At 47.2% G+C, this 20,362-nt stretch overlaps 1 protein-coding gene across 1 annotated transcript; it reads right to left on the bottom strand.

Annotated features, from left to right (window-relative positions):
- Positions 1-7,756: 7,756 nt before the first annotated feature.
- On the bottom strand, positions 7,757-19,824 carry NELFB (negative elongation factor complex member B). Its single transcript, XM_034067846.1, has 13 exons — positions 19,651-19,824; positions 19,366-19,529; positions 19,084-19,183; positions 18,117-18,347; positions 16,941-17,126; positions 14,989-15,101; positions 14,241-14,343; positions 13,228-13,323; positions 11,742-11,884; positions 10,697-10,803; positions 9,668-9,809; positions 8,734-8,842; positions 7,757-8,205 (listed from the first exon to the last, which is right to left on the bottom strand). Exons 1-13 carry the CDS (start codon positions 19,750-19,752, stop codon positions 8,068-8,070), a joined length of 1,734 nt encoding a protein of 577 aa, XP_033923737.1. The 5' UTR covers positions 19,753-19,824; the 3' UTR covers positions 7,757-8,067.
- Between the last annotated feature and the right edge of the window lie 538 nt (positions 19,825-20,362).

The following is a 20,362-nucleotide window of genomic DNA, read 5'->3' on the forward strand; positions in this document are numbered from 1 at the left end:
CACCCTCACAGGGAAGAGCTTCTGCCTAAGAGCTCATCTCAGTCTCCCCTTGGGCAGGTTAAAGCCATCACCCATTGTCCTATCACTACAGTCCCTGATGAAGAGTTGCTCTCCAGCATCCCTGTAGGCCTCCTTCAGACAATGGAAGCTGCTATGAGGTCTCCACGCAGCCTTCTCTTCTCCAGGCTGAACAGCCCCAGTGTTCTCAGCCTGTCTTCATACAGGAGCTGCTCCAGTCCCTGAGCATCTTCATGGCCTCCTCTGGACTTGCTCCAACAGCTCCATGGCCTTCTTATGTTAAGGACACCAGAACTGCACACAGTGCTCTCCTTCCCCTCTCATTGCCATCAGTGCTGCCTTCCTAAGCTCAGTAGTGGTCAAACCGATCTGGAACCAGAGGGGAAATAGAGCTGCAAACAGAGCAGATCTCAGCAGATCTCAGCCTTCACAGCAGACAGGAAAATGGATTTTCAGAGTTAGGAAGGAAAAAGCAGCACTGCAGATTCTGTCAGCAGCTTCCAGAGCCTCACACAAGTCAGCAGTGAATAAAGACAACAGACACTCTGAGACACAGTTATTCAGAGGAGTCTGAATTGCTTCTACCTACAGATGCAGTTGGAAACGTGGCAATGTGAAACTTGCACGTTTCATCACCAGATTGCTTTGTATCAGATTGCTCATGACTCAGCTCCAGGGTTTTATAAACATTTCACCACTTTTCATTCTGTTAACCCTGATCAGACAACACAGCTTTGGCACAGCAAATGGATGCTAGGCTGAGGGAAAACATGCTATTAATAATAATTGTGCCCAGAGTTCTGGACTGCTTTTCTAGGACAACACACAAGAACCAACAAGGCTTTAGTGTGACTCGAGCTGGAGGACTGGATACAGGGGTTATCTTTCTTACTTCATTGCATAGACCTGGAGGAGATAAAGGCACAGATACTTCTTGGCTGCTGCCTTCAGCACAGATGCAGAAGCTGTGGTCAAATACTGATGCCTTTCCTCTTCCATGAGCAGATCAGGGGCAGCAGCGATCTATGAAGTGAGATACCTTTGCCCCTTGTGCAATTGTTTTGCAAGAAAAGGAACCTGGTTTCACTGCATCCACTTGTTCAGCTCTGTCCTTCCCATCAGACTCCCCTTGCAGGTCCAGCAGCCCCAAACCCACCCACATAGATGGTTTAGTTGCTTTCTGTGAAGTTATCTTTCAAGCTGGACTGACCTTGTTATCTTCAGTATGGTCTCTGCGTGCTGATGGATACTCCATTCACTGCTGGCTCTTCTTGCACTCCGGAGGTATTAGCCAGGTTTAAAATTCCCCTACAAAGCAAGAAACTTCCCCAGATCAGTGTCTCCTGCCAGAAATATATAATTATTAGGTGGTGAAGATGATGGCAATGGAGCTGAAGATGATGGCAATAAGTGCCAGGCACCCAAGAGCAAGAAGCAGAGAAGAGAGGACCTGGGAAAGAGCAGTGAATGTAGAGCATATCCATGAACAACACAGTCTGGGGCAACCATAGAGCTGAAACCCTGGCCTCTACACTGAGAGCAACCTGAACCTGAGTGGAGCTGCCCTTGATCTGGGGTTTACACCCACCTGAAGCTGTGAGAAGCTGTTTTGCCCCTTGCTGTTAACGCTGAACCTGGCTGGTGGAGGGAGAGTGCTGCAAGGCCACCCAGAACATGTCTGTGGGTTCACTGCTTGGGTTTGACCCATGAGTGCTACTGGGCTCAGCCCTTCCTGACATAACAGCCTGAAGGGGAAATGAAGGGGAGACAGCAAAGCAGAGGTTCTGTGATCACAGTGGGATGTACCAGAGCTGCAAACTGCAGAAGTACTCACTGCTCCTGAAGAGCTGCTCCACCAGGAGCTCCCTCCAGAGAGAGCTGTATTATAATGGCATTTGTATGTCAGGAGAGGCTTGTACCAAAGAAAACATAACGCAGCATCTGTGTGTCACCCATCACAATTGCAATAAGGGTCAGAAAGTCTCTAAACCGCCCTGTGGTGTTGTCTCTTGCTCCAGAGTCCTGCTGCAGGTCACTTACAGCCACCACCTGCCATTGCCTGGGACACAATTCCAGCTTAAGGAGTTCTACATTAGAAGTATAGACACCTGCAGGCAAAATCGGTGTAATTGTCCATCCTCAAATGGATTAACTGTTCTGAAAAAGGAATTAACAAGACAGTCCATGACACTTCATTTTCTGTGCCAAATGCAGCTCTTCCACAGCCAAAGCCAGACAAATCCCAAGGAAGCTGGGCAAGGGGATCCTTGTGTACAGGCGAAGCCACATACCAAGTGCCCAACCATGCACAACTCAGCAGGGTTAACCTAAAGGCAACTGTAAAGCCTGAACCATGCAGCAGCTCTGCCAGAGCAGTATCTTGGAGAGTGATAATTCACTTTGCTGCTGTGCAGCTTCTGTTCCAGACTTAGACACTCCTTTTAGATGTCCATCTTGCCTCCAGCCACCTACATCAGCCCGTTGTTCCCCACCATGGATCCACTGCCCACAGCACTAAGAACAGGGGGTTCTGCCAACAAGCAGATGTTCTTCTGCCTTGTAAAGATGCAGGACAATGCCTTCCAACTGCTGGGTCCCCACCTCTCATTATCCTCTAAGTCACAACCTTCCAGAGCTGCCCTTACAAGGGTCCCAGCTGTGGCTCTTGTGGGAGCATTTGGGAAATCTGGGCTGGAAATCAGGGCTCTCCAAGAGAGTGATTTCAGGGCTATTCTGTTCCACCATTTCAGGTCTAATCCAGAGAAGAGCAGGAGATGCAGGCTGTCAGCATACAGCCCTCTTTTTGAACAAGAGGCTTCCTCTCTTCAGTGGAAATTGATGCCATGGAGTTTCTCCCTGCATCATTAAGGATCCTACTGAGGCCATGGCACAACCAGAGGCTTCTTCAAAGGAAAGACTTCTGAATGCTCTGTCCTAGCAGGAGCTATGCCCTACCTGCCAGGCTCCTTGTTCTATGATTCTCCTTTCATTGCTGCAGAACAAAGGAGGTCTGAAAGATAAAGCATCTAAATCCCATGAGATGGCTCCTAAAGGCATTGAGTGGACACACATGGTCCCTTATCAAAACACCAAGGTCTAAATGCCTAAATTGGATGGATCTCAGTGGGGAAATCAGGCACCTGAGTAGCAGAGAAAGTGCTAAATGCTCATGTTCTTGTTGAGCACATTCCAGCCAAGCAGGACCTGGTAGATGGTCACCAAGGCACTGAATCAACGTCAGCAAGCGGCACACCAGTGTCTTCTTTCTGCCTGCCAGGCTGTGGGGTGGCTCTGCAGGCAGGGAGGGTGCTGCTGTCCCACTGCCCCTCCTTCCATTCCTCCTGTGGAAATCCACTGAGCAACACACCCGGTGAGCTACAGGAAGAGCTCTGAAGGTCAAGCATACAGAGCTGATGCACCAGCTCAGGGAGGTGGTCCTGGTCAGTAAAGGGCTGTGCATTGCCAAATGAAGGTCACAGCCTTCTCCCAAAGTAGAGCAGTAAACTAAGGACAGAGGTGTCACCCAGTGTCCTGGGTTCAGCAGTAGCAGTCATTTTCCTCCTTCTTAGCAGCTGGTGCAGCACTGTGGTTTTGACTTTCAGCCTGGGAACAGCGCTGATAACACCGATGGTTTTAGTTGTTGCTCAGTAATGTTCAGTCTGACCAAGGACTTTCTGAGCTCATGCTCTGCCAGGGGGGAGGGGAAGCCAGGAAGAAGCAGAGAGAGCACACCTGACCCAAACTAGCCAAGGAGGTACTCCATGCCACTGCACATCATGGCCAGTATATAAATTGGGGCAGTTACCCGGAAAGGCTAGATCACTGCTGGGATCAGGCTGGGTATCAGTCAGTGGGCGGTGAGCGGTTGTATTCTCTTCCCTTGTTATTTCCCTTATCATCATTATTACTGGTGGTAGCCGCAGTGATTTGTGTTATACCTTAGTTACTGGACTGTTCTTCTCTCAACCTGTGGGAGTTACATTCTTTTGATTCTCCTCCCCATCCCTCTGGGAGCAGGAGGAGGAAGGGGGAAGAGTGAGAGACTGTATGGTTCTGATTTACCAGCTGAGCTTAAACTACGACACCCAGCCCCAGGGACATCCAGGGAAGCAGGAACACACTTGCTGAACAGAGCCAGGACCCCCAACAGCAAAGGACAACCATGATGACAGTCACACCATACCCTGGTTTAACCTCCCAGATGAAGGGGCACACTGAGAACTAGTACCTACCATGCAGTCTTGCACCTCTCCACAGCATAAGGCCAGAAGACACATCTAACTGCTCCCACCACACACTGCCGCAGCAGCCAACCTTTGAAGTCACTGCAAGAACAATTTGGTGAGGCTCCAGGCATTCCAGCAGTAAGAAGTAATTCTGTTCATCTGCACAGAACCATCAATCCACAGACAAGGCAGAGCTGCATTGCAGGAGGAGCAGGGAGGGAGTCAGCACCAGTGCCTGGTTCATCCATCCCTGCAGAGCAGCTCCAGCCCACAGACCTGAGCTGCTCCAGAGCCAGAGCACAGGGACCACGGGGGGAAGCTCAGGACAACCCAAGCTTTGTGTTCCCCCCACACAAAGACAGGCCAGACATGGAGATGTGGCTTCCCAAACCCAGCCACTTCAGTTCAGCATGAGAATCAAACTGATCTGGGCAGAACATGTAAGAAACCTGGAGAAGGGCTTTGGCCAAGGGCCTGTAGGGACAGGCCAAGGGGAATGGCTTTAATGTGACAGAGGGGAGATTGAGATGGGACATCAGGAAGAAATTCTTCCCTGTGAGGGTGCTGAGGCGCTGGCACAGGGTGCCCAGAGAAGCTGTGGCTGCCCCATCCCTGGCAGTGTTCAAGGCCAGGTTGGACACAGGGGCTTGGAGCAAGCTGCTCCAGTGGAAGGGGTCCCTGCCTGTGGCAGGGGTTGGAGCTGGAGGAGCTTTAGGGTCCCTTCCAGCCCAAACTATTCTCTGATCCCGCAGACAGCTCTGGCTCCTGCTCTGTGGAGGTTCACACGTCCCACAGGTGTGTGTGTGGTTTCTGACACTGGGATGAACTCACTGGCACCTCAAAGGATGGAAGCACACCCTGGGGTTCACTACTAAAAAAAGGATGTTTTCTGGAAAGTATCCCTTATGTTGCTAGCATTCTCAGCTGCCCAAATTCCCTCCCCCACCCCCATCCCCAGCCCAAGCAGCCACCAGCACAGGTAATGGACCAGTTTGTGCTCTGGGACTTCATTCCCTTATGGATTTAAACAACCTGGGAAAAATCCCCAGCACATATCTCTGTGTACTGGCTGAAGCACAAGAGCCTTCTCCACCAAGTAGTAAACCCACAGCCTGGATTACAAGGAGTTTGTGGGTAAAGGAAACCTTTAGTAACCAAGAGAACCCTGCCACAAACCTACAATACCCTTTGAGTTTGAGCAGAGCGTGGGGCCTGAGCAAGTTCACTGTGAAAGGTTTGCCAGCAGCATGGGATGTTATTGTGTGTCAGTTACCATGACAGTCTCGATGGTTTAAAACAAAACCTTGCAAGAAAAACATGATTGTTATACCCAGATCTTGCTTCCAGCAGGTCTGATGCCTGCACTGCTGTGAGCTGCCAAAGGCAACACCGACCCTAGGAGCTGGAGATGCACAGAGGTAGCGTGGACTAGAGGCATCAATATGAGCACCTCTCTCGCATCCACAAACCTAACTCAGCTTCCCATTGCCCACAAGGTAGACAGGTCCCTGCATAAAAAGAGAAATAAAGCCCCAAGGTGATGAAGAGAAGTGACACTCACTTTCCTCATGCAACATCTGAGAGTTCAGGAGGAAGAAAACCACCCCAAGAGAGAGACAGCAGCTCTGTGGAGGGATGTACATATCTACTTAACCAGCATCTGCTTTTTGTTTTGGACTTCAGGAGGGTTTAGCACTGGGATTGCTCAAGTCCCAGGAAACAAGGAGTGATGAGGGACAAAAATCATATCCAGAAACATGATGGAGAAGGAAGTGACAGGGCATGGCCAGTCCAGAGGAGAAATTTCAAGGGTTAACTATGCCTGACAAACCCAATAACCTGCTCTGAAGTGATGCCTGGCTTGGTGGATGGGGGAGCACAAAGTGTAGCTTACCTTGACTTTAAAAGGGCTTTCGACACAGCTGTCTGAGGAATCCACACAGGCACATCACCTTGAGACAGTTCAGATGGCTACATGGAACCAGGCAGGACACACTCAGAGGGCTGTGAGCTACAGCACGAAGCCCCATTGGCAGCACACTACTCACAGCATTCCTCAGGGGGCATCAATGGGACTAATATCCTTCATTGCCTCTATTTAGAGCCTGAAGACAGAATACAGCCTCAGCAAAGGACACCAGGTTCTGAGCATGGCTGACACATGGGGCAGGGCTGTTCAAAGGGACCCCCCTCCCCAACAGGCTGGCCAAATGACCCAACAGAAACCTCATGAAACTCAAAGGTAAATACAAAGTCTTGCTCTTGAGCTACCTCACAAAGTCTGATCCTGTTCCGAGTCAGGACCACACATCCTCAAAGGTGCTCTCCTACCTGAATTACTCTGCCATTCAGAGTATGCCATGCAGACAGCTTCCTGCTTACAGGGGACTGGCAAAACTCGCTTCAGGCACATGGTACCTGCTGAAATTAGTGTAAAGTGCACTGTAAACTAGCCCAACCCATTCTTCTCCTATGTCCCTCTTCCTGCACACTCTACCTGGGGCTGTGGTAAAAGCAGAACAGGAATTAACTGTAGCAGCAAAGACAGCAACACAAAAAACAGCCACTAAGAACAGGCTATGTTTTCAATGACAGAATTTCACCCCACCTACATTCAAACCCTTTTGTCACTGGGGAATGTGCTAATGCCTTGGTTTTTTCTTCCCCCACTGGCTCCAGGACTCATTTCAAGCTACTCCTTTGGAGAAAAGGGGAGAGAATGATTCATTTTCTGGCCTCCTTTGCAAGAGCCTAACTGAGAAGATGGCTGTTGACTGCTTCTTGGTCTGGTGACAGTGGTGGGCATATCTGACTAATGCAACATGTCCTACCATGCACCAGAAGAGCTGGAACTTCAAAAAGGGAATGGTATCAGTGGAGCTTTTCTCCTCTGACTTTTCTTTCTGTGAATATCTTATATAAAGAGCCACAGAGCAAACAAATGGATGAAGGCCAGAGGAGGCCATGGAGATGCTGCGAGGGCTGGAGCAGCTCTGCTCTGGAGCCAGGCTGAGAGAGCTGGGCTGGGGCAGCCTGGACAAGGCTCCTGAAGGGGAGACCTGAGAGCAGCTCCAGTGCCTAAAGGGGCTGCAGGAAACCTGGAGAGGGGCTTGGGACAAGGGCCTGTAGGGACAGGCCAAGGGGAATGGCTTGAACCTGCCCGAGGGGAGACTGAGATGAGCTCTTAGGCAGAAGCTCTTCCCTGTGAGGGTGCTGAGGCGCTGGCACAGGGTGCCCAGAGAAGCTGTGGCTGCCCCATCTCTGGCAGTGTTCAAGGCCAGGTTGGACACAAGGGCTTGGAGCAAGCTGCTCCAGTGGAAGGTGTCCCTGCCCGTGGCAGGGGTTGGAGCTGGAGGAGCTTTGAGGTCCCTTCCAACACAAACCAGGCTGGGATTCTAAGAAGAAAGTTATGGTTAGCCTGTGGGAGTTCACACTACCTGCTCAACTATAATGGAGCTAAACACTCATTGATCAGTTCTTAAAGGAGAGTTTAAAAATACAAGATGCCAAGCTTAAAAATATGGTTTTTTTTTTTTTGAAATAAAAAAAACAAAACTAAACCCCAAAGTCAGATTTTAAAGTGAATCTAAAGACGACACTCAACTATCTTTAAGAAAAGTAAATCTTCACAATGCACTGCATACAGAGTTTTCTAACCAGCAAGAGCCAGTGGGGTGGTGTAAACTGCAGTGTTTCCTGAAAGAGCTTCAATGGCTTTTGGTTTGGTTTCCACCCTGTAGGCAGAGACACTTGAAAGGCAGCACAGTGCCTTCACGCTGCAGAGGACGAGGTTAGCTTCTCTCCTGTGTCACTCAGGCAGAGCTCAGCGTGAGGCTGGTGTGGGCACAGTGGGCAGGGGCAGCTCCATGGAGGGGGTCTCAGTCACTTCAGCTGGACTCGGCTTCCGAAGCTCCAGTTTCTCAGTGAGCTGGTTGTAAAGCTCCTTCACAGCTTCCCCACTCTGCAGAAAGAGAATTAGGAGGAACAAATAGAAGAGTTATAATTCATTCTTCATCAGGGTTTGTAGCAATAGGACAGGGGGTGATGGGTTCAAACTGAAACGGGGGAAGTTCAGGTTAGATCTAAGCAGAAGCTCTTCCCTGTGAGGGTGCTGAGGCACTGGCACAGGGTGCCCAGAGAAGCTGTGGCTGCCCCATCCCTGGCAGTGTTCAAGGTCAGGCTGGAGAGAGCCTTAGGTGACACTGTCTAATGTGAGGCATCTCTGCCCATGCCAGGGGGTTGGAACTTGATGATCTTAAGGCCTTTTCCAACCCAAACCACTCTACGATTCTAGTCACTACGAACTAGAACATTAAGCATGTAATTACCCTGTGTGTTTTAACACAAAGCAACAGAGGAAGTTCCAAGCAAATTAACACACAACTTGGTACACTTGGAAAGCAGAGCACATGTTCCATTAAGCAATGTCTGGAAAGGCAGCTGCTTTCATTTGCTATTAATTTTCCCTTTCTCCTGCTTCCTTTCTTACCTGCTTGGTGGGTTCCAATGCCTTCTGGAGCGACTCTAATTTGGCAGGTGCCACTTTATGATGCAGATGAAGCAGCAGCCTTAGCACATGTCTGTGTACATTCTCCTTTCTGCAAAAAGCAATTTAAAGCAGAGGAGCTGATACCAACAAACACCATCTTGAGAACAACAAAGCTACAGCAACAGCACCAGAACAATTCACACCCCCACAGACTGTTGTAATTTTTCCACACACCTGAGAATTGTAGCCTGTATGCTACAAAGTACTAACCCTGCCTTAGACTTTCAAGGAATTCAGGTAATTCTTTAACACGAGCGAACTGGAGCACCCATGAGGAAGAGGGGGATATATTAAGCACAGCATGTGGTAGCAGCTAGTCTCTGCTGGACAGGCCACATTGCACATGCAGGAGGATGTTTGTGTCTCAGTGTGGGCGGAGAGGGTGGCAGCAGCATGTGCTGCTGTGCCTGAACAGCAGCCCTGGTCACTCTGGGAAAGCCTCCTGGGGGTTGGATCTGGGATACAAGTCTCCACCTGAACCACTGAATTAACAGATACAAACAGATTATCTGTGTGCAAAGAGCTAAGTTGGCTCTTCATCTTCAGAGCTACTGCGAAGCAAGAAGGATACTGTCTTGTGCAACTGCAATTTAGGAATAATGAATTACAGTTTAGGCAATAATTCATAATCTGAATTAATCTGTGGGGCGTCCACAGCTTCTCTGGGCAACCTGTGCCACTTCCCAATTTTGCTGATAAAAACTTGGTCACAAAATATAAGCCTTTCCTTAAAGAAGAACAGCATTAGGGTAACATTTTCACTGTATGTGAAGAGTTTGCTGAACCAGAATTATAGTTCAAAGCAGTACAAACTCTCTCAGGTATCCTACAGACTCATTTCCCTCACTTTCACCCCGAGGAAAATCCAACTTACTTTGAGCAGGCAGTGAGAAAGAAGTTGTCAAAGAGACTGGTGCAGAATTCCTCAAGTGCGAATTCCTCACCCAGCAGCGTGAGGTTTCCAGTAAGCAGATGCAGAAAGATATCACCAAAGGCCAAGTCACTGAATGTCTCAACTGTACAACAGGAAAAGGAAAGAGACTGTCAAAACTTGGCTATAGAGCAGATGTTCTGCCAACAACTTTGCAGTGAGATTTCCTTTTCAAACATGTAGCCCAGCTGGGTGGCTTTGACCTTTCAGACATAAAAGATTAAGAGCAGAGAGGTGAGAATCCATAGAAAGCCCATGTCTTCACCAAGGCTGAAGTCTTGCTCCTTCCAATATCACAAAGTCCCCTGCTACCCTTCTCCAGCATCCTCTGCTCATGGCCACATGCACCTCCCTGCACTCAGACCCCACAGGGAGCAGATGCAAACCACCCATGTAAATGAGCTGACAGTGCAGCAAAGGGTTCAAAGGACACCAGAGGCTGGGTGAGGGGTGGGAAATGAACCCCCACTGCCACTACTGGGAGCTGCAGTTGCTAAGATTGCCTCTGAGCTCTCATGCAACTCATCCCAGAGAAGTCAGTGGAGGTAATTCCAGGAAAAAAAGTCTGTGTTCAGTCCTGTTTTGTGACAGGCCTCTTCACCATACAAAGCCAAGTCCCAGGCTTCTGGCCACCTGGAATTAGTAGGAGCACCAGCAGAATTACACCTCCTGCTCTTTTATCATTCTGATTTATTCCAGGCAGTTCTCAGCTCGTCTCATTGTTAATACAGCTTTTGATCTAAGAAACTACTGACCATCAGCCACTGCCCCTCAGTTCTCAGATCAGCAGAGATGTATCCTAACTGCAGACAAAAGAAGACCAATCACCTCTGCAGGGCCTTACAACTAAGTCACCAGAAGAGCCGAAAGCAGAACATCATGTCTTTCATGCTGAAATCACTTTCACTCCAGGTTTGCTTGCCCTCTGGGTGTCTAGGCAAATAGCTGCAGAAAATGAGACACAAAACTTACCTAGTGCTGGCAGGAGCCTAAGGAAAGCATTCTTGTTTCTCTGTTTAGTGATGTGAAGGATGTAATACAGCCCAATCTCACAAGCTATTCTGTTCTCCTGCAAGAATCTGTTATGGCAGAAGGAAAGTTTCTTAATGAATAAAGCTAAAATAAATTCTATATTAAGAGGGCTTAAAACACCACACCAAGCAGTTACAGCAGTGGCCAGCCTCAAACCCACTGAAGAGCAGCTACTCAGTGACTGAGCAGAGGATGATCACTGTGTTCACTACCATGGTCCAGAAAAATTTACCATTCAGCAAACACAGCAGTCTTGTAATCAAACAGTTGGATTTGATTGCCAGCATTCAGAATAGTATTTATGATCAAAGTGCTCTTCAAAATGGGTTTCAGAAGAAGCCCCAATGCTCAAAAATCATATAAAGGCCAGTATTGTTTTGTTATAACAAAATCAGGTCAAATATTAGCACTGCCATAGAGCAGATTACAACCCTGAGGATACAACTCCCGATTCTGGCACGCTGATAAAGAGTTGTGCTGGAAATTAGTGCAAGGTCTGAATACCAGAGAGCACACAAAGGTTTTCTTTATCTTTCTGAGGCCCCTGGAGTGACAGGTTATCAACAGAGAATGAGTGCGTGACAAAAATGCCAACTTCACAATTTACAACAGCCCTCTTCAGAACCAAGCACAGGCACTCATCCAGCTGCACCCAAGTATCACCCAATCCTTGTTCACTGCTTTTGAACAAAGCAGTGTATTTGGAAGCAGTAACACCAAGTACTTCCATATTTAACCTGCTAAAAGAATGATTATTACAAGTAATATTACTTTATGTAGATTTTACTTAAGGAATTATAATGGAAACCTGTTCTGCTGAAGGAGAAATTCAGGTTTGATTAACTGGCACTAAATCTTACCCCAAGGAAGTCTTCACTTTACCACACAGAGTATCTTCCCCTGTCTGTTGGCTGGCTCCTTGCTGCTCTGCTTTGGTAACAACACTCTATGTAACAACACAAAGTCAGTAAGGCAGGTTACATACTTGGTGAAAGCTTCAGGGATGGTGCTGGGGTAGGGAGTTGGTCCCTTCTCCTCTGAGGGCAGTTTCTGATCTACGTTGAACATCTGGTCATCCACCACAAAGGACATCAGCATAGGCAAGAACCTGGTGATCAACTCAACTTCCTTGGAGGGATGGAAGAGAGGGAGAAGAACAATGCTTTCATCAGTCACCTCATGCCACCTAATGGTCCCAGAGTGCTGTAACAGATAGTGAGGCACCTGCCCAAGCCCCATCCTACACTCGGGAAAACAAGCTTCCACTTTCCAGTTCTAGTCAAAATTCTTAAGCAATTCATTTCCACATGTTCCACTGGTAATTTGGAAAACTACTTCACCTCATCTACAGAAATACTCCTGCTCAAATCCTTTCTCTTGACAATTACTTAGCATTTCTTCTGTGAGACCTTTCCCAATGCTGCTGCAAGCACTGCATGTTTAGGATGATACCAGCTGCTTGTATCAACAATAACAAATCATTTTGTCCATTCCCTAAGCTGACGGGTATCAGTGCACAGCTAGAAGAGCAACAACAAAGAGCAGCTCCTCACACAAGGTGAATCAGCCTATGTTGTATGATACTCACAGAACAGGAAGTTACAGCTTGTGACAATAACAGGTAAAACAGATTTTAAATACAGATTTAGAGATTCCCTTCAGGAAAACCCTCACAGCTCCTTTCTAAGAGATTCACGAGAGCCCCTCTGTGAGTCAAATCAGTCACACTCAGTGTTACAATCTCAGTATGAATGCACACCCTGTGGTAAATTTAAACATGCAGTCAACCTGTAATATACATTCTGGAGCCTTCAAATGCCCCCCTAGGTAGATATTTGCTGCTTGATGGTACAGAACAGAAACAGCAAATTTCTCTTGAGAAACAGCCCTACTGTGCAGTTTCCTGCCACCAGCTGAACATAGCAGCTCCCAAACTACATCAGAGCTGCCCTTTGGAAAAGTATTTCCAAAGCAGGAAAAACTGTAGCTAAATGTGGCACTACACAACATTGCTGTAAGATAGCCGGAAGGTAACAACTTGTTCACCTCAACGAAAAGCTGTTACACTGCTTCCAGTTGCAGACCAGGCTCTGAAATCCCTCTTTCCTTACACAAGATGTGTTTTACAAATGCATCAGTTGTGCAGTGATGTATCCAGGAATAACATTCTGTACCCAGTTGTGTTGCCAGGATCAATGAGCACCCAGTGCAGAACCTAACATAGGTACAGTCTGATTTAAAACAGCAGGGCCAGGCACTCATGTAGAGAAAAAAGCAGGTAAATTAAGCTAAATTAAGCAGGCAAGTAAGCTTACAGGGTGCCTGCTTAGGCTGCTGCTGTGACCACTTACATGCTTTGTCTAAGGAAGCTGTGATGAGAGGTACATTAAATCAGGAATGCAATAAAATAATGATCAAGTCTAGATTTGTTTCATTAAATGTGTTAAGTTCTACACATCAAAATGACTCACCATTTTTGGTTCCTTGAAGACTTGACTGTCAATCATGTCCCAGGCCCCCTGGCCCAAAGACAGCATCCTGAGGAGCAGCAGCATATCTGGGCTTTCCTTGGATTTTTAAGAGGAGCACAAAAACAGCTGTTTTGATCTTCCACAAGTTGCACATACAGATACCGATTCGGAAGTGGTGCTTTACATTCAAAGCTCTCCAAGACTGCTAAGGGCATTCAGTTCTCCCATTTATTGACAACTGATTCCTCAAATGGGACCCAAACAACACCTGATGGTTTGTGGGTTTTAGTAACATTCGAGAATGCACCAAGAAGTATACAGCCAATCCAACCTTATTTTTAAAGGTGTAAAGCCAAATCAGTACACTGAAATATGTGACAGGACAAATCAAGTCATCTCAGCAGAAGTAAGGAGGAGAAAGTGTAAGGCCAACGGGGTTTCGGTTATATTGTGCCCTGAAACCAAATCAGTTTTCAATCTTACACTGGAAGTTATTCAATCCAACAATCAAATTTAACTCAGGCATAAACCCAGCAAATGCCTTACACTGTTCAGACACCTGCAAGGCTACATTCCTTTCGCCATTAGGTTAATTTAAGCACCTCCTGCAGTGACTGCTGTATTATACCACAGCCAACAGACCAGAACAGTGTAAACTAATCCTCTGTATTTACCATGGTGAGGACAAAAGGCTGCTGCTATTAGGCAAACTGATGGAAGGACAAAGCAGGAAGGCACCTATTCTATGTGTGCATAGCTGTTAGGATAGAATGAGCTGTGCAAAGAATTCATAGTCATTTCAGAGAGGTCCAAAATGCCTGTCTCCAAACAGCCCTCCTGCAGAGCTCTGCAACACATGCTGCAGATGGAGACGGAGCATCTTGTTTCCCTTATCTCAGTTTACACATGCATTTGAGAACTTAAATGTACTTCTACAGTACCAGTCCTGTGTTTAAGGATGCTATTCAGTTAAAACTACAGTTCAGATTAGGTACACAAGCTGCAACACTCACCCTGGGTAAGGTGTCCTGCCCAACCAGGTCTTGCACGTGCCTTATGGTACTCAAGGCTAAGGTGTTAACGGCAAAAGGATCACACAGGATCATTGATAAGTCCCTGAGAAAAAGTAAAAATCAAACATGTGTCATACAAAACAAAGAACCCAATCATACAGTTCCATACTCAGCTGTAGATACCAGCTTCCTGAACCTGTGTTTCACTAAATTAAGATATTTGAGCGCACTCTTTATTGCTATCCTGTCAACTATCAGATGATACATCAAAGTAGTGTGTGCAGGTGTGTGTGTGTGTGTGTGCATGCGTAGGTAGATAAAGGGCAAGTACTGTAACAATACCTTACTATGATAATGTAAAACCTGAGTTTCTCTCTCTTATTATCTACAGGTGTCCACCTGATGAACCTTCTCCTGCCACACCATTAATGTTATTTCTTCAACTTGAATGTTATCTGAAAACAATTACTACAAGTCTGCAATGAAACCACACAGATCTCCCACAGTCAGATAGCACAGGCCAAAGGGGAGACTCAAGAGTGGTAACTTAATATGAGCTGTGTTGCCAGAATGTGCTTGGCTATGCCCTAGTGAATTAATGCTTGTGAATGTACTGGATGTGACTGCACAGAAGAGCAACCAGGTGTCAGTGAGGTCTGGGGAAGAATTAACAACTGCAGTACCTGACAGATGCTGTGACTGACAGGCTACTTATTCAGTTTCTCAATAAATAGCCCAAGCACCTTACCCCAAAACTTGTTCTTGTCCTTTCTTCACCCCATCCAGAAACCCCTGCAATTCCCGAGCTCTCTTGTTGTCTACAAACTTCTCCCGAATGCAAGCATCAAGGCACCAGGTGAACTGTTAAGAGAAATAGAGAAAGCTTTATGAAACACAGTGTCTCATGAAACCAGACAAATCTAGCTCAGAATGACTGTGGCCACCAACACAGGAGGGACGTGGAGCTGTTGAAGTGAGGCCAGAGGAGGCCATGGAGATGCTGCGAGGGCTGGAGCAGCTCTGCTCTGGAGCCAGGCTGAGAGAGCTGGGCTGGGGCAGCTTGGACAAGAGAAGGCTCCTGAAGGGGAGACCTGAGAGCAGCTCCAGTGCCTAAAGGGGCTGCAGGGAACCTGGAGAGGGGCTTGGGACAAGGGCCTGTAGGGACAGGCCAAGGGGAATGGCTTGAACCTGCCCAAGAGAGGGGAGACTGAGCTGAGCTCTTAGGCAGAAGCTCTTCCCTGTGAGGATGCTGAGGCGCTGGCACAGGGTGCCCAGAGGAGCTGTGGCTGCCCCATCCCTGGCAGTGTTCAAGGCCAGGTTGGACACAGGGGCTTGGAGCAAGTTGCTCCAGTGGAAGGGGTCCCTGCCTGTGGCAGGGGTTGAAGCTGGAGAAGCTTTAAGGCCCCTTCCAACACAAACCAGTCTGGGATTCTATGACCTCCAAATATGTTGCATTAATACACTTTAATAATACACTCAGGCATATTAAGCTGGTCACAAATACTTGAGGTCAGAAATACAAATCCCAAAAAGAGGACAGAGCAACGTCAAGAAAGGCATTCCCTGGCAATCAAGGAGCAGGCATGTATAAAATATACCACTGCTCAGGCCACTGGATCAATGTGAATTTACACAAGCAGGAGACCAAGAAAGAAGCAGCAGCACTCTGCAAAAACAGCAGGGATATTTTAGCTACTGCAATACCGCTCCCACCTTCTAAGTAGGGGATACTAACAGTGGAGGTGCTTCTGCTTTAGAACTGTACTATCAAAATGGAAAAAGACAGTCAAACATGCTGTTTGACTCAAAATTAAGGGTTTTTCCCCCCCTTTCAGAAAAAAGTATGTATTTTAAAGTAAAACAGAAAATTATATATATATTACAGTATTTTCCCACAATTCAACAAGAACAACTTGTTGAATTTGCTGCAATGCTTTCAGCAGGCTCCCTGCCCTTGCAGCAGTCACCGCATGCTGCAGTGGCAAAATGAGGTTGATAAAAATGATCTGTGGCTTGAATAAGAACTTTCCTTTTCTAGCCAGTCACTGCCTGCATCCTGATTTTGGGAGTCTTGATCAGAAGACATTAAAAAGCATGCAGAAACATTTATCATCACTCTAGGTTATAAACTCTATAAGCAGAATACACACAAAACAGCAATTTTACTCGAGAGAAAAGGCCTTGTTCTAGATCAGAGTGATGCTAACTATAGACAAAGACTGTAACAAGATCCTGGTGTGACATTAACACAGCTATTACATCCTAACATTTTAATATTTTCTTATAATTCAAGATACAAAGTATTTAATGTTACACATAAGTTTACCAACAGATGGAGTGTATCACACTCAGCACAGCAGGGAAGGAAGCAAGATCTGATTAAGAACATTTGTCTGGCTAATGCTTTTGATCTCTTTTTGCAGCACCTCCACAGGTCAGATTAGGCTTTGTTCTTACCACTGCACCAGTACCATAAACTTGAATGATTTATGGGTTATGAAATGAAAGCAAGCTGCTAGTTAACCAAGATGAGATTTTCACCTGAAGTTCCAAGGAATGTAAGATGACTTTTGCATACAAGGTCTGAGCTCTCTTCACAGAGAGGAGTCACCTTCTCTGGGCTGAAGTCCTGCAGGGCAGCAGGTACGGGTGAAACAAAATTCTCCAGTGATACTCTTACGTGTCCCACATGATTAATACCTTATGACAGGGGTCAACAGTGCAGATTTCACTGATTTCCAGGTCATGCAGTGACATGAGGAGCTCTGCCCGTAGTGTGCAGTAATGAATATTCCTTGTGCGGAGGAACAGGGTTCTCAGAAACTGCAACACCATGTCATAGAGCTTCACATTCTTCCCAATCATCTGGGTCAGCTTCTGAACCACCTAAACAAAGCAGAAAAAATACGCGCTCAGTACCAAGAGATGCTGTTATTTCGCACACACACAATGTGAATTCATTCTTTTATCTGATTTATTGAGATTGAATCATCTGCACTGAGAGGAGTTCCTGGAAAGGAACTATTTATACCAAGATTTCCAAGAGCATTTGTTCAAGAGATGTTCAGCAAATCTTTCATGGCCATAATGAAATACAGAATGCCCAGAAAAGGTTCTCTTGCCAAAGGAAATTGAAGCATTTGTAGAATAAGGTACTCAGCTATGTGAAAGAAGCAGTACCTGTTATTGATGAGCCACAGAAACAGCTAATCACATCTTTAAGCAGATCCAACTCACTTTCTTGGAAAACTACTCACTGGTTTTATTTGCTAGAGTTTCTATAGCAATTATTGAGCTGAATCAGGGTGACAACCACCAGAGCTACAGGCACAGAGGAGCAGCCCCTGCCCTTTCTGTGGCTGAGTGTTGGATCAGGTCAGCCACCTTCCATAATCCCATTCAAAAAGCAACCTCTCTGAATGCTAGTTTAGCTACAACTTGCCATGTCCCTTTCCATTTGTGCAAAATAAATTAATAACTAAAGCTTTTGTTGGCCTATGTCCTCAAGAAAAGCAATTTAATATACTCAAACTGATTTCATAGAGATCCTCAGCCTTTAAAACAGCTGAGATGTATTAATGCCACACTGAGCAATAAAGGAAATTTGGCTTTGCCTTTTTTTTTAAAGCACATAAACAGCTCAGAACATTAATGAGTTATTGCTTAGCACCAAGTAACTAATAAAATAATTCCTGCACCTTTCATCAAGAGATGTAGGAAGAATCAAAGTATTTGCCAGAAATACCAAGCTTTCTAGTTAAAAAGCTTCAGTAACAAAGTAAGGTGGGTGAAATGGACACCATTATTTGCTGAGGTGGACTGAAAGCTGGTGAATTCCACTCACAAGCCTGCTGACAGAGGTTTCCTTGTCCTTACCTCTCCTTGACGCCTTGTTTTGGGGGATGGACTGAAGAAATTGTGCAAGACAGAAATGTCACTGCTGAAGAGAACATTCTCCTTCTCCAGGATGTATTGCTTCAGCAGTGGAGAAACCTCATCACCAAACAGAGCCTGGTTGTCCTGCCAAATCTGGCGCTTCACCTCCACTGCACATGCTTTATACAAGTCCTTATCAGCCATTACCAACTTTAGCTTCTTTTCAGGGACCTGCAATCAACAGAGCAGTTACCAAATGCAGAGCAGCTCACCTGCCTGACTGTGCAAGGAGTAAGGAACTGACTACAGAGGACATCTAAATCATAATCTGGTAATCTGCACAAGAATGCAGTTTAACAGCAGGCAGTAGGAGACTTCATCCTTTGCCTCACCTACCCCTGTAAAAGTCAGTCCTTAGACATTTAACTTCTTCAACAACAAAGAGACAACCCAAGCTTTTCTTTACTTCTTTCAAAGAGGACAAAAGACTTGCTTTAAACCTCTGATGCTGAGATCTGGGGCGATGTTTCAGTAACTTACAAAAGTTCTAGTAGCACTTTTGAAGCCATTACCTTAAGTACAATACAATGCTCTTACTAAGGCTACTCCGAGATTTCATTCACAGATCTGAATGTCACTCCTGTCTACCTCAAATTGTGGTCTTCAAATCTTATTTTCCAGTTGTCATTAAATCAGCTGTGGAAAACTCCACCTACCAGTGAACTTGACAACGTTTAGGAAGCTGCATATATTGAATAAAGCAGGGAAATAGCCTCATCTAACTATGAAAATGTAAAATGCTTTTTGAATTACTCTAAGTTATTAAGTTATTACCAGATACAAGAATGTAGTAAATCTTCAGTCAGTTCCTAACACTGAATGACAAACTTGCATTTGTCTGCAGATGGAGCACGCAGCCCATGCAACAGCACAGCTAAGAGAAGCTGCACAACAGAGACGGCTTTACCTTGGGCAAGTGCTTCATGACACACATTACCACAGGCTGGATGGAAGGCATCTTGACCAGGGAAAAGCTCTTCTCTAGGAGATCTTCCAGTTTTTTGTATCTGAAAACACGTAAGAACAGGAGACTAAGTACCATGTAACAGGCATCAAAGTGGCTCATCTCAAAGCCACCAGAACGTGAACCCCGAGGAATCCAGCCCTTGCAGAAGTCACTCATCCACCCTAACTGGTGTTCACACAGACCTCCCAATTCGCTCCAACCAACCAGCAAGACTTAACACACCTCTCCTCCACCTTCCCTTCCAAGGCGATGGCAGAGACCCTCTCCAGCAGCTTCTCCCTCAGCTCATCGAAGACCGACTGGTGGAACTCCAGCCGGGGGGTGCCGTGCAGGTCCAGGAAGGGCAGCGCCGACTGCAGCGAGGGCAGCAGCACCCCATTCTCTGTCTGCCAACACAAACACCATGACGAAGGACAAACCCCACAGAGCAGACCTCCTCAGGCCCTCCCGCTCTCCCACCACCCCGCAGCGCCGGCCCCGCCGCTCGGGCACCTTGTCCCAGCGCACCTGGAACTGCTCGATGGCTTTCAGCGGCTCCGTGCAGTTGGTGAGTGTCTCCTTCAGGTCCTCGCCGTTGGCCACCCCCAGCTCCTGCAGCCCCGCGTACATGGCGGCTGCCGAGCCCCCCGGCCCGCTGCCACAGCGCCGCGGTCCGACCCACGGCGGGTCCCCCGGCGGAGCGCGGTCCGGCGCTGCGCCCCACCCCGCGGAACCCGGTCCCACACACAAGGGTTCCGCCACACAAAGGCTCCGCCGTCGCTGCCGCGGGGTACTCGGGCTGCCCACACCGGGGAGCCCCAGGGCACGCTGCTCCGGCAGCAGCGTTAGCGCAGCGCGGTCGGGGTTCCGGGGGGGGCAGGGGAATCCTTCCCTGCTGGGCAGCCGCAGCTTCTGCCTGATCCCTGGCAGACAGCGATGGAAAGGGGAAATGGAACCCAAACCGACCTCCTAAAGGGGAAGTGCCAAAGCAGACCCTGCACGGATTAAAGGGCATGGGGTTGCGTTCTACGGGAGCAAAGCAGGACTGGGCAGACCACAGCAGCATCTGGCAGCTTCTCAGTGGCTGCTGAACATCCTTTGGTTGTGATGATACATCACAACATTGTACAAACTATCATGAACAGCCCATGGGCATGAGCGATCAGCCAACAGCTTCACACAACCCATGTGCAGTGTTCCTTCGAGGCAGGAGGACACCTGGGGCACCATCTCATTTGCA

This window comes from Melopsittacus undulatus, chromosome 11 (assembly GCF_012275295.1).
Source record: "Melopsittacus undulatus isolate bMelUnd1 chromosome 11, bMelUnd1.mat.Z, whole genome shotgun sequence".
Lineage (NCBI taxonomy): Eukaryota > Metazoa > Chordata > Aves > Psittaciformes > Psittaculidae > Melopsittacus > Melopsittacus undulatus.

Excerpts from the sequence above, each read along its gene's own strand:
- NELFB (XM_034067846.1), bottom strand. The coding sequence starts at position 19,752 with ATGTACGCGGGGCTGCAGGAGCTGGGGGTGGCCAACGGCGAGGACCTG. Across the intron at positions 18,348-19,083 it reads TCATGAAGCACTTGCCCAAG|GTCCCTGAAAAGAAGCTAAA; the intron begins GTAAAGCCGTCT and ends TGTTGATTGCAG. Across the intron at positions 10,804-11,741 it reads ATCCCTGAAGCTTTCACCAA|ATTCTTGCAGGAGAACAGAA; the intron begins GTATGTAACCTG and ends CTGCCATAACAG.